Genomic DNA, 12,256 nt, shown 5'->3' with positions numbered 1-12,256 from the left:
TGGCTGGATTGTTCCCCGGGAACATGGGACTGTCTGATTGGCAGTGAAGAATTATATCAGGCAATACGGCATGAGGATCGGAAGCTGGAACCAGTGTCATTAATGTAAGGGGTGCTGAGGAGGGAACGGGTGAATGGTCTGCGGAATGGGTTGTTCAGTCGAGCAACCGCTGGCAACACTACTCCACCTCAGGTGGACTTCCAGGGTGAGTAACGCCAAATAAAATGTGAACATATGATCAACTTTTCTTTAAACAGAATGGTCTGGTTTTGTCATTGAATATTGCAGAGGTAAAATCTCAGGGATCAGATGTGATGACCAATGCAAAGGGGAGCTATCCCAGGAGTTTGGAGTGTTCGCTGGCTGGCACGTCTCACCTTCATCATCAGCACGATGGTATTGAGCGCAATCATGGCCATGATGAAATATTCAAAAGGCGGAGAGACCACAAATCTCCACATCTTGTACTGAAAAGTTTGCTTGTTCTGTGGCATGTACCGAGTTAGCGGCCTGGCACTTATAGCAAAATCAATGCACGCTCTCTGGAATCAAATCAGCAATAGGTCGGAATTAGACAAAAACCCATTTAGTCGGAATAAAGATGTGCAACATTTGCGGAAGAGCATTACACTCAGCTGTGGAACTTGTGCAAACCCTCAGAGTCACGGTCACACAGAACGGAAAGAGACCCTTCAGCCCACCGGGTCCATGCCGAGCAGCGATCTCCGTGCACAGGCATTATCCTACAGACTATTTACAATCTTTTTACCAAAGCCAATTAAATTAAATACCTAAGTCTTTGGAATGTGGAGGAAACCGGAGCATCCGGGCAAAACCCCGATGGTCACAGGGGGAACGTGCAAACTCTATACAGGAAGCACCCATTGTCAGGATCGAACCCGTGTCTCTGGCGCTGTAAGGCAGCAACACTCCTGCTACGCCACCATGCCAACCATCTAAGCGCATCCCATTTGCCCAGGATTGCGCCTAAACATTTCCTATCCATGTACCCGTCCAAATGACTTTTAAATGTTGTTATTGTACCTGCCTCGGATATTTCTTCTGGCAGGTCGTTCCATGTAACCCCCACCCATCACACTGAAGGCAAGCATGCCAAACGCCTTCTTTATCACACCAGAGGAAGGATGCGGTAGTGCTGGACACAGCACACAGGAGATTCACCGCCTCGATTGAAGGGCATTAGTTGTGGAGATATATATGGTTTATAGGATAGGCTGGGTTAATTTTACCTGGTGCGATGGAGACTGAGGGCCGACCTGGTGGAGGTATGTAAAATTATACAATAGGATAGAAAGTCAAAATCTTGTTCCCGTGGTGTCAATAATTAAGAGGGCATGGGTTTAAAGTGAGAGGAAGGAGTTCTAAAGGGGATCTGAGGGGGTAATAGAATTGTTGATATATCAGTCGTGGTGGAACCGGACACAATGACAACATGTAAGAGACATTTGGATGGACACTTAAATACGCAAGGCTGAGAAGGATACAATCCAAATGTTGCAAATGGGATTAGTGTAGATGGGCAAAAAGGTCAGCATGTATAAGGTGGACGAAGGGACAATTTCTGTGCTTTACAACTCCATCACCCTATCAAACTCTTCACTTCATACTCATTTGCTAATCGCAGTGCTCTTTCTACTTTTCACTATTCAGTTCCATGTAACCAGTGTGTTTTGGTTACAGTCTGCCCCTGTTTATTGTTGCCACTCTGTCCACAGGCAGCTCCTATCTTGTCCCTCCCGAGACACTGCACACACACGGTGCTGCACTTGTGCTTTCCTGTCGCTTTGAATGAGGGGAGATTTCACTGAGGTATTTAAAATCATGGGACGCTGTGACAGAACGATTTGCTCAACAGAGAAGCCAAAAAACATCTGGGGAGTTTGGATTAGATTTAGGATAATTGGTGGAAGAATTCAAACGAAGTTGAGGAAACACCTTTGCTTCTGAAAAGAGATGGGCACCTGGAACTCACTGCCTGAGAGAGTGATGGGGGTAGGAAACTCATCACATTCAAGTATGTGCTTGAACACATAACATGCTGTAATGTTCTAGATTGTGGACTGAGGCCAGTAAAGTGGGATTACTCTCAAATACTTTCCTTGCCTCTTAAACTTCTAGGAGCCCAAAACGTGAGAAGCCATGTGCTCCTCATTCATCTCTCTTTAGACTTGAGAGATACAGCGCGGAAACAGGCCCTTCGGCCCACCCACTCCGTGCTGACCAGCGATCACCCCGTTTTCCACTCCATTCCCGACTATTGATGCATATTATTAAATAGTCTGGGCTTCTTTCTCTCTGTGTACAACCCATTCCACACATGCATGTGAAATGAGTCAGCCCTTTTGTGATTTTCCTTTAATGAGCTTTTAAAGTGCAGAATTATAATATAACATGTCAAAACAATTGACTGGAAAATTTCCGTGAAAAGCAACGGGTAACAAACTGAAATTATTTTTATTCAGTTGATGTAAGTATTGATGAATGAATGCAGTTCATAAATAGCAATGAGACTCTGGTAATCTGGGTCCCGAAGCAAGAATATATAGTGTATCAAATCATGAGAGGAATAAATCGGGTAGATGCACAGAATCTCTGACCCAGAGTAGGGGAATCGAGCACCAGAGGACATATATGTTCAAGGTGAAGGGTAAAAGATTTTACAGGAATCAGAGGGGTAACTTTTTCACACAAAGGGTGGTGGGTGTATGGAACAAGCTGCCAGAGGAGGTAGTTGAGGCTGGGACTATCCAAACGTTTAAGAAACAGTTAGACAGGTACATGCTTAGAACAAGTTTGGAGGGATATGGACCAAGCGCAGGCAGGTGAGACTAGTGTATCTGGGACTTGTTGGCCGGTGAGGGCAAGTTGGGCCAAAGGGCCTGTTTCCACGCTGTATCACTCTATGACTAAGAGGTGGCTAGTTTTAGAAATTCAGACACTAAATCATGGACAAGTCAGACAACAGCGGGTAAATCCTTGAATGCCTACCTCATTTTTCTCCAGACTGCACTCAGACATCACCTTATCACCCTGCTCCTGGAATGTAATGATAATCAGAGCAACAAAAATATTCACAAAGAAAAATGGAAAGACGACAAAGTACACAACATAAAATATGGACATTTCCATGCGGTAGCTGGGGCTGGGTCCCTGGTCTTCGTCTGTGGCATCTACAGAGTGCTTTAAAATCCTGCGGAAGAGAGAACAAAAACCTCATGAGGTTAGGTAACGGTAACTCAACATCATCATATATCATATATATACAGCCGGAAACAGGCCTTTTCGGCCCTCCAAGTCCGTGCCGCCCAGCGATCCCCGCACATTAACACTATCCTACACCCACTAGGGACAATTTTTACATTTACCCAGCCAATTAACCTACATACCTGTACATCTTTGGAGTGTGGGAGGAAACCGAAGATCTCGGAGAAAACCCACGCAGGTCACGGGGAGAACGTACAAACTCTTTACAGTGCAGCACCCGTAGTCAGGATCGAACCTGAGTCTCCGGCGCTGCATTCGCTGTAAAGCAGCAACTCTACCGCTGCGCTACCGTGCCGCCCACAAAACTTGCTAAGTAGGAAACATGTTCGATCCTGACTACGGGTGCTGCACTGTAAGGAGTTTGTACGTTCTCCCCGTGACCTGCGTGGGTTTTCTCCGAGATCTTCAGTTTCCTCCCACACTCCAAAGACGTACAGGTATGTAGGTTAATTGGCTGGGTAAATGTAAAAATTGTCCCTAGTGGGTGTAGGATAGTGTTAATGTGCGGGGATCGCTGGGCGGCATGGACTTGGTGGGCCGAAAAGGCCGGTTTCCGGCTGTATATATATGATATGATATGATATGTATTCATGGTATTCACTCCAGAAACGCGTGGTTGGAGTTACTAAGAATGTGCACAGAAAATTTGAATCTTCCACAGCCTGTCCTGTGTTGTAATAGTTTTAATAGTTTTGAAATATCCTTGAAATCCCATATCACCAGTGAGAACATCTAAGTAAGTGACTGTTTTTTAGAGGGAATCTGTCCATGTGAACAATATATATTTGTGCATCGTCTAAGTTATATATATTGCCTTGAAAAAACTTTCTCTAGATAGCTGTAAGTAAATAAATAAGCACAAGGGAATAAATCTTCCAAACTTTCCCTCAAGTTCCGACACTAACTTCAAAAACACTACAGGAACTGCTTTTCTAGAGAAAGTACAGCAGAGATCCCTTTGCAGGAAGCACTCTAACCTGCTGTGAACTGGGATCATTATTAAACCATGAATTCTTTCCAGCTCATGAACTCGTCCCTGATAACAACCCTCTGTCTGATGCTGCACCTGAGATAATGATGCCTATGTGACACTTCCAACAGCTCACAACCTTCTCTCTCTCACTCAATTCATCCTGCTATCTTATTGCTCATTACAACCCCAAAGCCCATTGACCTCTGCATTTTCCTTCTTTGCTCCTTCACACAACGGTCCTCCGGCTCTACAATGGCATTCCCTTGAAACCAAAGATACTAGAGGAGCAAGATGAACCACTCCGTAGAAATCGCCTGTACTAAAGTGTAGTACGCAAAGGAGCGGAATGTCCGCCATTTTAGTAAGCAAAACCCGCCGTTCGCTCTGCCTCTCGCAGTGTAATCAGTGTTGTGGGGGAACAGTATGTGTGATGATACCATTAAAATGCAGAATATATCTCATCTGTCAATTCACAGATTTTTTGTTATTTTTCTTTTAAAATGTTTCTGCCTACTAAAATGGCGCCATGACATACTACGGTTTTTAGTATCGAGTGGTCTATCTTGCTCTGCTCTATTATCTTTGCTTGAAACCAAGATCCGTTGTAACACCATTCTCTCCCAGGGAATGTTCCAACTCTGTTTGTTCCCCATCCTTCCTGTCAGCTGCAGAGGTGTTTGGGATCATTAATTCAGGGGTTCCAGAACTTTCCAGCACCAGAGCTCGGCACAAATAACGTCTTTGAGCCCCTTAGCAACAAGAACATTCAAGGCTCCTCTGTAATATTATAAATCCCTCCACTACATTCCCATCCCACCCTTCTCCTCATGAACGAGTGAGAACAGTAGCAAAAGTAGTCCTATTTTTGACTTTGTGGAAGAGAGTAGGGTCAAATCTTTTAAAATAAACATTTTGATAAACATAAGAAATGCTCCTAATTTTTAAACAAATACATTTCTTGCTTTCTATCCAAATGCCTGTTTTTTTTTTATCATCCACCTTGTGCTCAGTATTTCCAGCCGTCACATCTATAATTCACCAGCTGACATGGTTTCAAACAGCTCTGGAGAAACCATCAAGAAATTCAGGCAAAAAAAGGATGAGATGTGCTTCAAAATAGACAAAGCTTTCTATTAGATAATGTCAGCTCCTTGCAGATAAGGCAGAAGACATTGGCTGTACATTCCATTTAGCAAGAAGACCGTTGAAAACATACGAGCTTTGGTAGAACACAAGATAATAGGAACAAGAGTGGCAACCCGTCTGAAGAAGGGTCTCGACCCGAAACGTCACCCAATCCTTCTCTCCTGAGATGCTGCCTGACCCGCTGAGTTACTCCAGCATTTTGTGTCTACCTTCGATTTAAACCATCATCTGCATTTCCTTCCGACACAAGAAAATAGGAACAAGAGTTGGCAACCAAGCCTGCTCGTCCATCCAATATGATCATGTTTGATCCTTTCTACGATGCATCAGGTTTGAGACCTTAATACAACAACCTTTGAAAAATGTATTTACCTCCACTTTAAATACTTCTAATGATTGAGCCTTCGCAATTCTCTGGGGAGGAAGACTCCAGCGATTCACCACCCGCTGGAGAAGAAATTTCTACATGGCTTGGCTTTCAATGACTGGAACCGTATCCTGTAACCATGTCTCATCATTTGTGATTCTCACACCAGCATAAACTTCTCGACCTGCCTGCTTAGAACATAGAACAGTACAGCACTGGCTCTTTGGCCCACAAAATAATAAACAAGAAGTGAATATCTCCTCCGGCCACCAACATCCAGCAAACCCTGAGACTGACACTACGTCCGTGCCAAGTAGATGCCTACCACAACTAGAGAGCAGCTATCAATCTCATTTGAGACCCTCGGACTATCTTTGATCAGACTTTACTGGCTTTATCTCGCACTAAATGTTGTTCACTTTATTCCCTTTATCATGTGTCAGTACACTGTGAGTGGCTCAGTTGTAATCTTGTATTGTCTTTCTGCTGAATGGTTAGCATGCTGCAAAAGCTCTTTACTGTACCTCAGTAAGCGTGACAATAAATGAAACTAAAAAAACGAACTAAAAGTTAAACTTGTCTCTCTGCCTGTACATGATCCATGTCCCTCCATTCTTCACATATCCATATGCCTATCTAAATACTCTTAAACGCTACTATCGTACCTACTTCCACCATCTCTTGGCAGCACATTCCAGGCACGCAGCATATTTGTGTAAAAATTAATTTGCCTAACACATCTCCTTTAAACATACCCCCTCTCAACTTAAAGCTATGCCTTCTGGTTTTTCCCTAGCTAGGAAAGAGGTTATGACTGTTTACCCTATCCATGTCTCTCATCATTTTATATACCTCTATCAGGTCTTCCCTCCACCTCCAAAGTTCCAAAGGAAACATTACAAGTTTGTCCAACCTCTCCTTCCAGCTAATACCCTCTGATCCAGGCATCATTCAAGTAAAGTTCTGCACCTTCTCCACAGCCTCCATGTCCTTCCTATAATGGGGCCACCAGAACTGCACACAATACTCCATATGTTGCCACAGCAAAGTTTTATGAAGCTGCAACATGACTCCCTGACTCTTATCCTCAATACATCTTGTATGTTTCAAGGAGGTCATCCCTCATTCTTCACAATTACATGAAATACAAACCCAACCTGTTCAGCCTTTCCTGACAGGACATTCCTCGCATCTCAGGGATCAGTCTGGTGAATCTCCTCTGGGCTGCATCTAATCGTTCCTTCGTCAAAAAGACCAAAACTACGTGAGTTACACGAGTTGTAATCTCACCAACACCCCATTCAGTTGAAACAAAACATTCATTTTTCCAAACTCCAACTCTTTGCAATAAAGACCAAATTTCCCTTTGGCTTCTCAACTACTTAGCCCTGCCTGCTAACCTTTTGTAATTTGGGCACTGGAAGTGTACATCTCCTCTTCTCCTTTCCTGGGTCATTTTCCAACAATTATGTGGCCAACACAAAGGCAGAGGGGGCCAAGTGTTCATGATGTCAAACTATAGTAGATATAAAAACGTCCTTGGCACAAATTGTTAATCTAATCCTTCTGCCTCGTTTATCATCATGAGGGGACCGCCATGAGGTGGTGGGGGGGAGGGGGGGGGGGGAGGGGGAGGAGGAGGGGAAGAACAATGGAGGACCTGGTGTGGGGGAGCTAGTGTGAAGGTGAGGGGGGGGGGGGAAGAACAAAGGAGTAGCCAGTGCGGGTACTTTGTAACTTAGTCAACGCCGTTTCTGTGGCGACTATTTGCATACCGTGGGCACGCAAGCAAAGAATGTCACTGTGAGTTGTCACGTGTGACAATAAAGTATTCCATTCCAATCCATTCCATCAATTAATCTTCTGCAGTCTCTCATTAAAACACGTCCACCCTTGTATATTTTAACACACCACAGAAGTAACTTTTCTGAGGCACTCACGGGATGAAATTCAGCTCAAGTCACCAGTTATCCTTGTTCTTGTGCATTGGGTTGCATGAAGACCCCGAGTCATACAGCCAGACAATGATGTGGCTGGTGCCGGCGTACAGTATTTTGCCCTCAATGATCTCCAATAACCATTGCACTAATATCTAACGCTGGATACTCACGTTGGCCACCCTTCACCAGTCGACACTGTGAACAGTGTCAGCAGGGCCCACAGCACATTATCGTAGTGGAAATCATATTTCTTCCATTCTCGTGGTTCTGCCTCAATTTCATCGCTGTCATAGACGAGATATTGACCCCTGCAAAGTAATGGCAGAATGGGAATGCTCTCACTTTGTAATTCTTTGTGATTTTGGAGAAAAATGCTGGAGAGCAGGGAAGCGTGTCAAGGAATGACAGATGGAACTTAACTGGAGTTGCACTTTGCAAGTTAAAGTAGAAAGGAACTCGCACAGCAAATGGTCGTGCTTGGGGAATGCTGTTGAATAGAGCGACCTGGATGTAGTATAGTTTCCTGAAAGTGTGACGCAATTTTAAGGTTATCGGGGTAGGGAAGGCGTTGGAAATACTTGCCTTCTTCACTCATTGAGCACAGGAGGTGGGACATCATGTTACCACTGTACAAATCACTGAGGAGACTACATTTGGAGTATCGTCTGCAGTTCTGATCACCCAACTTATAGAAACATGTCATTAAGTCTAAGACAGTCTAGAACTAGAAGTTATAGCCTCAGAATTAAACGAAAGTTCCTTATGGAAGATGAAGAGGGATTTCTTTAGTCAGAGGGTGGTGAATTTGTGGAATTCTTAGTCACAGAAGGCTGTGGAGGCTGTCGATTGATATTTTTAAACAGAGATAGATAGATTCTTGATTAGTACGGGTGTCAGGGGTTATGGGGCAAACGTAGGAGAATGAGGTAAGGGGGGAAAGATAGATCAGCCATGATTGAATGGCGGAGGAGACTTGAAGGGCCGAATGGCCTAATTCTGCTCCTATCACTTATGACCTGAAGCTGGAAAGTGTGCAGAAAAGATTTACGAGGATGTCACTGAGATAAGGGGACTTTAGGCGAGATGGATGGGTTAGGATATATTTTCTTGCAGCTTAGGAGGCTGAAGAGTATCCTTATAGAGGTATATAAAATCATGAAAGGTGTAGATAGTGTGAATGGTCACAGTCTTTTTCACAGAGTAGTGGAGTCTAAAATTCGATGGCATGGTTTTCAGGAGGGAGGAGAAAGATTTAAAAGGGTCCAGAGGGACTGTTTTTTCAGTGGGGGTATGAGGAATGAGAGTGGGGGTGTGTGGAATGAGAGTGGGGGTATGAGGAATGAGAGTGGGGGTATGCGGAATGAGAGTGGGGGTATGCGGAATGAGAGTGGGGGTATGTGGAATGAGAGTGGGGGTGTGTGGAATGAGAGTGGGGGGTCTGTGGAATGAGAGTGGGGGTGTGTGGAATGAGAGTGGGGGTGTGTGGAATGAGAGTGGGGGTGTGTGGAATGAGAGTGGGGGTGTGTGGAATGAGAGTGGGGGTATGTGGAATGAGAGTGGGGGTATGTGGAATGAGAGTGGGGGTATGTGGAATGAAAGTGGGGGTATGTGGAATGAGAGTGGGGGTATGTGGAATGAGAGTTGGGGTATGCGGAATGAGAGTGGGGGTATGTGGAATGAAAGTGGGGGTGTGTGGAATGAGAGTGGGGGTATGTGGAATGAAAGTGGGGGTGTGTGGAATGAGAGTGGGGGTATGTGGAATGAGAGTGGGGGTATGTGGAATGAAAGTGGGGGTGTGTGGAATGAGAGTGGGGGTATGTGGAATGAAAGTGGGGGTGTGTGGAATGAGAGTGGGGGTATGTGGAATGAGTTGGCAGAAGAAGTGGTGGAGGTGGATACGATTACACTATTTAAAAGGCATTTTAAATGGAAGGGTTCAGGACGATATAGGGCAAAGGGAGGCAACTGGAACAAACATAGGTAGCCAACTTGGTCAGCTTTGATGAGGTGGCCCAAAGGGCTGGTTTCCATGCTGTGTAACTCTACGACTCTAAGAAGAGGTTTGTAAAATTATGAGAGACACAGGTGGGGTAGACAGCCCATGATATGGCTGTCGAAAAGTAGAGGACACAGGTTTAAGAAGAGAGAGAGAGAGAGAGAGAGAGAGAGAGAGAGAGAGGCGGTTTGAAGAGGCTGTGACAGATAATGTTTTCACACAAAGAGTGAATCTGAAATGAGCAGCCAGAGGCGGTGGTGGAAGCAGGAACAACAGCGACATTTAAGAAGCATCTGGACAGGTACATGAGCAGGGCAGAAAGTGATATAATATTAATGCGGGCAAGTGAGCTTAGGCATCATAGTCCATATGGGTATAGTGGACCGAGAGGATGTCTCTGTGCTGTTCAGCAACGCTGTGATATTCATTCAATAATATCCACTGAATTTACACACCCAATGCTCTGACATCATTGTGCTTTGGTGTGCCTTGTGCTCCTCGTTAAATAGTATTGAGGTTACATCACTGCTGTTGTCATTCACCGTAACCTGTCCTGGTATCAGCCTCATGTGTATCCAACAATTGACAAAGTGACTTTCATTCAGGTTTATTAATCCTGTACAGGTATATGGTGCTAAAATGTGGCAACTCGGGCATGCGTGAGCTATGCAAAAGGAATTTCACTGTGCAGTGCATAAGTGACAACAAAGAACCATTGAATCATTGAACTATCCGAGGGGGAATATTGTGCAAATATTGCCTCCCGATCTTCACTCTGATTCCTGCCTGTCACGTCCACTTGACGCGTCTCACCTGCAATCCTTTTCCAAATCCTTGGACTCGTCAGTGCAGTAGAAGAATTTACCCTTGAAGAGCTGCACGGCAATGACAGCGAAGATGAACATGAAGAGCATGTAAACGATGAGGATGTTCAGGACATTCTTCAGGGAGTTCACCACACAGTCAAAGACAGCCTGAAGGAAACACACATTGAGTCAGATGATAACAAAACAAAAAAATCGCAAACAAGACTAAACTAGCAAATTCATTGCCAACATCCAGTCGCATTGAGATTTTTATTACAGGAAAGTCGGTATCTGTTGTGATTATCGTGAGGTTTAAGGACCCAAGTTTTACAGACAACACTCTCTGAGGAATTGCCAATAGATATTTCCATCTATATGATAGGGAACATTGTTAGGGAATGTTATGTTAGGGAACATCATTGTGACAACATTACCCACTCTCGTTGAATGCCTAAATTGTTCTGGCTGTCAGGAATATACCAACACTTTATTTTTCGACAATTGTGGCACTGAGGAGTAACATGCAAAGCAGGCAGTCTCATTCAAAGATCATTAAGTTAGAATCTCCCAAGAGGGGGGCTACAGATATTTTGAAAAAGGTGGATTGATATCTCGTTTTTGCGGAGTGTAAATTATTTAGCTCAGTTACAAACAGAATAGGTACTATTCTCTGCCATCTATAGGCTGTAAAGGAGGTATCCAATGAAATAGAAATGCAGCCTGAATTTGAAGAAAATCAGCTTCATATATTTATTGTGTGGGTAGGAACTGCAGATGCTGGTTTAAACTGAAGATCGACGCATAAAGCTGGAGTAACTCAGCGGGCCAGGCAGCATCTCTGGAGAGAAGGAATGGGTGACATTTCTGGTCGAGAGAAGTTATCTCAACCCGAAACGTCACCCGTTCCTTCTCTCCAGAGATGCTTCCTGTCCTGCTGAGTTACTCCAGCTTCTTACAGCTTCATATATTTGTGGAATGAAAAAAATGTGACTACAAACAAGCAGGTGGCTTTCCAGACTACTGTAGGAAGGAAGCATTCAAGCTTTATTTTAATTTTACTAAGCAGGTTTTCCCGGAAGATATCTTTGCAAAAGCACAATAATTGTACAAGTCAGTACCTTTAACTTGGGCAGACGTTTGATGGTCTTCAGTGGCCGTAGGACCCGGAGAACCCGCAGCGACTTAATGGTGTTGAGGTCCTTCCCTTTGGTTCCACTGACAAATAAAGGGTCGGAGTTAACCATCATTGAATGCAAAGCCACTGAACGCACTTGTGCTGCATGGCCAGGCCTGTTTTAATGCACAGACCCCCGGACACTCAACGTCAAGTGGAGATTGTATTGCAAAGGTTTTACATGGATTAGAATTCAATCCTCTGTAACAGGAATAAACTAGATGATAATCACAAGTAGAACCCACCAGCGAAGACATTGAGTATATAGAGTGGGGGGAGTGATAGGACAAGGGAAGAGCAGGCTCCCCTTCTGGTACAGTCTGAAGAAGGGCCCCGACCTGAAACGTCATCCATCCTTCATCTCCCTCTGATGCTGCCTGACACGCTGAATTACTACAGCACTTTGTGTCTATCTCAGGCACCAAGACCCCTTGCTTCTGCAAGCTTTGGTGTGTGAGACGGCACAGAGGAAGGCAACAGAGCAGACGACAAAAACAACAGCAACATCGCCTCATAAACACATACTGCTTTTTTCCCCAATTAAAAACTTTAGTGGGTGGAGGGTTGTT

The 12,256-nt window shown here is 44.4% G+C and overlaps 1 protein-coding gene across 1 annotated transcript in view; it reads right to left on the bottom strand.

Annotated features, from left to right (window-relative positions):
* Positions 1-12,256, bottom strand: part of cacna1ba (calcium channel, voltage-dependent, N type, alpha 1B subunit, a) — a 542,697-nt gene that overhangs the window by 91,761 nt on the left and 438,680 nt on the right. The window contains exons 29-33 of the mRNA XM_078425960.1: positions 11,632-11,728; positions 10,521-10,681; positions 7,882-8,019; positions 3,010-3,211; positions 378-542 (exon numbers count right to left, since the gene is read on the bottom strand). Of these exons, the coding sequence (XP_078282086.1) occupies positions 378-542; positions 3,010-3,211; positions 7,882-8,019; positions 10,521-10,681; positions 11,632-11,728 (763 nt within the window). The remainder of the gene's footprint in view (positions 1-377; positions 543-3,009; positions 3,212-7,881; positions 8,020-10,520; positions 10,682-11,631; positions 11,729-12,256) is intronic.

This window comes from Rhinoraja longicauda, chromosome 31, assembly GCF_053455715.1.
Source record: "Rhinoraja longicauda isolate Sanriku21f chromosome 31, sRhiLon1.1, whole genome shotgun sequence".
NCBI classification, from domain to species: domain Eukaryota; kingdom Metazoa; phylum Chordata; class Chondrichthyes; order Rajiformes; family Arhynchobatidae; genus Rhinoraja; species Rhinoraja longicauda.
This window is presented reverse-complemented; position numbering and strand designations above follow the sequence as displayed.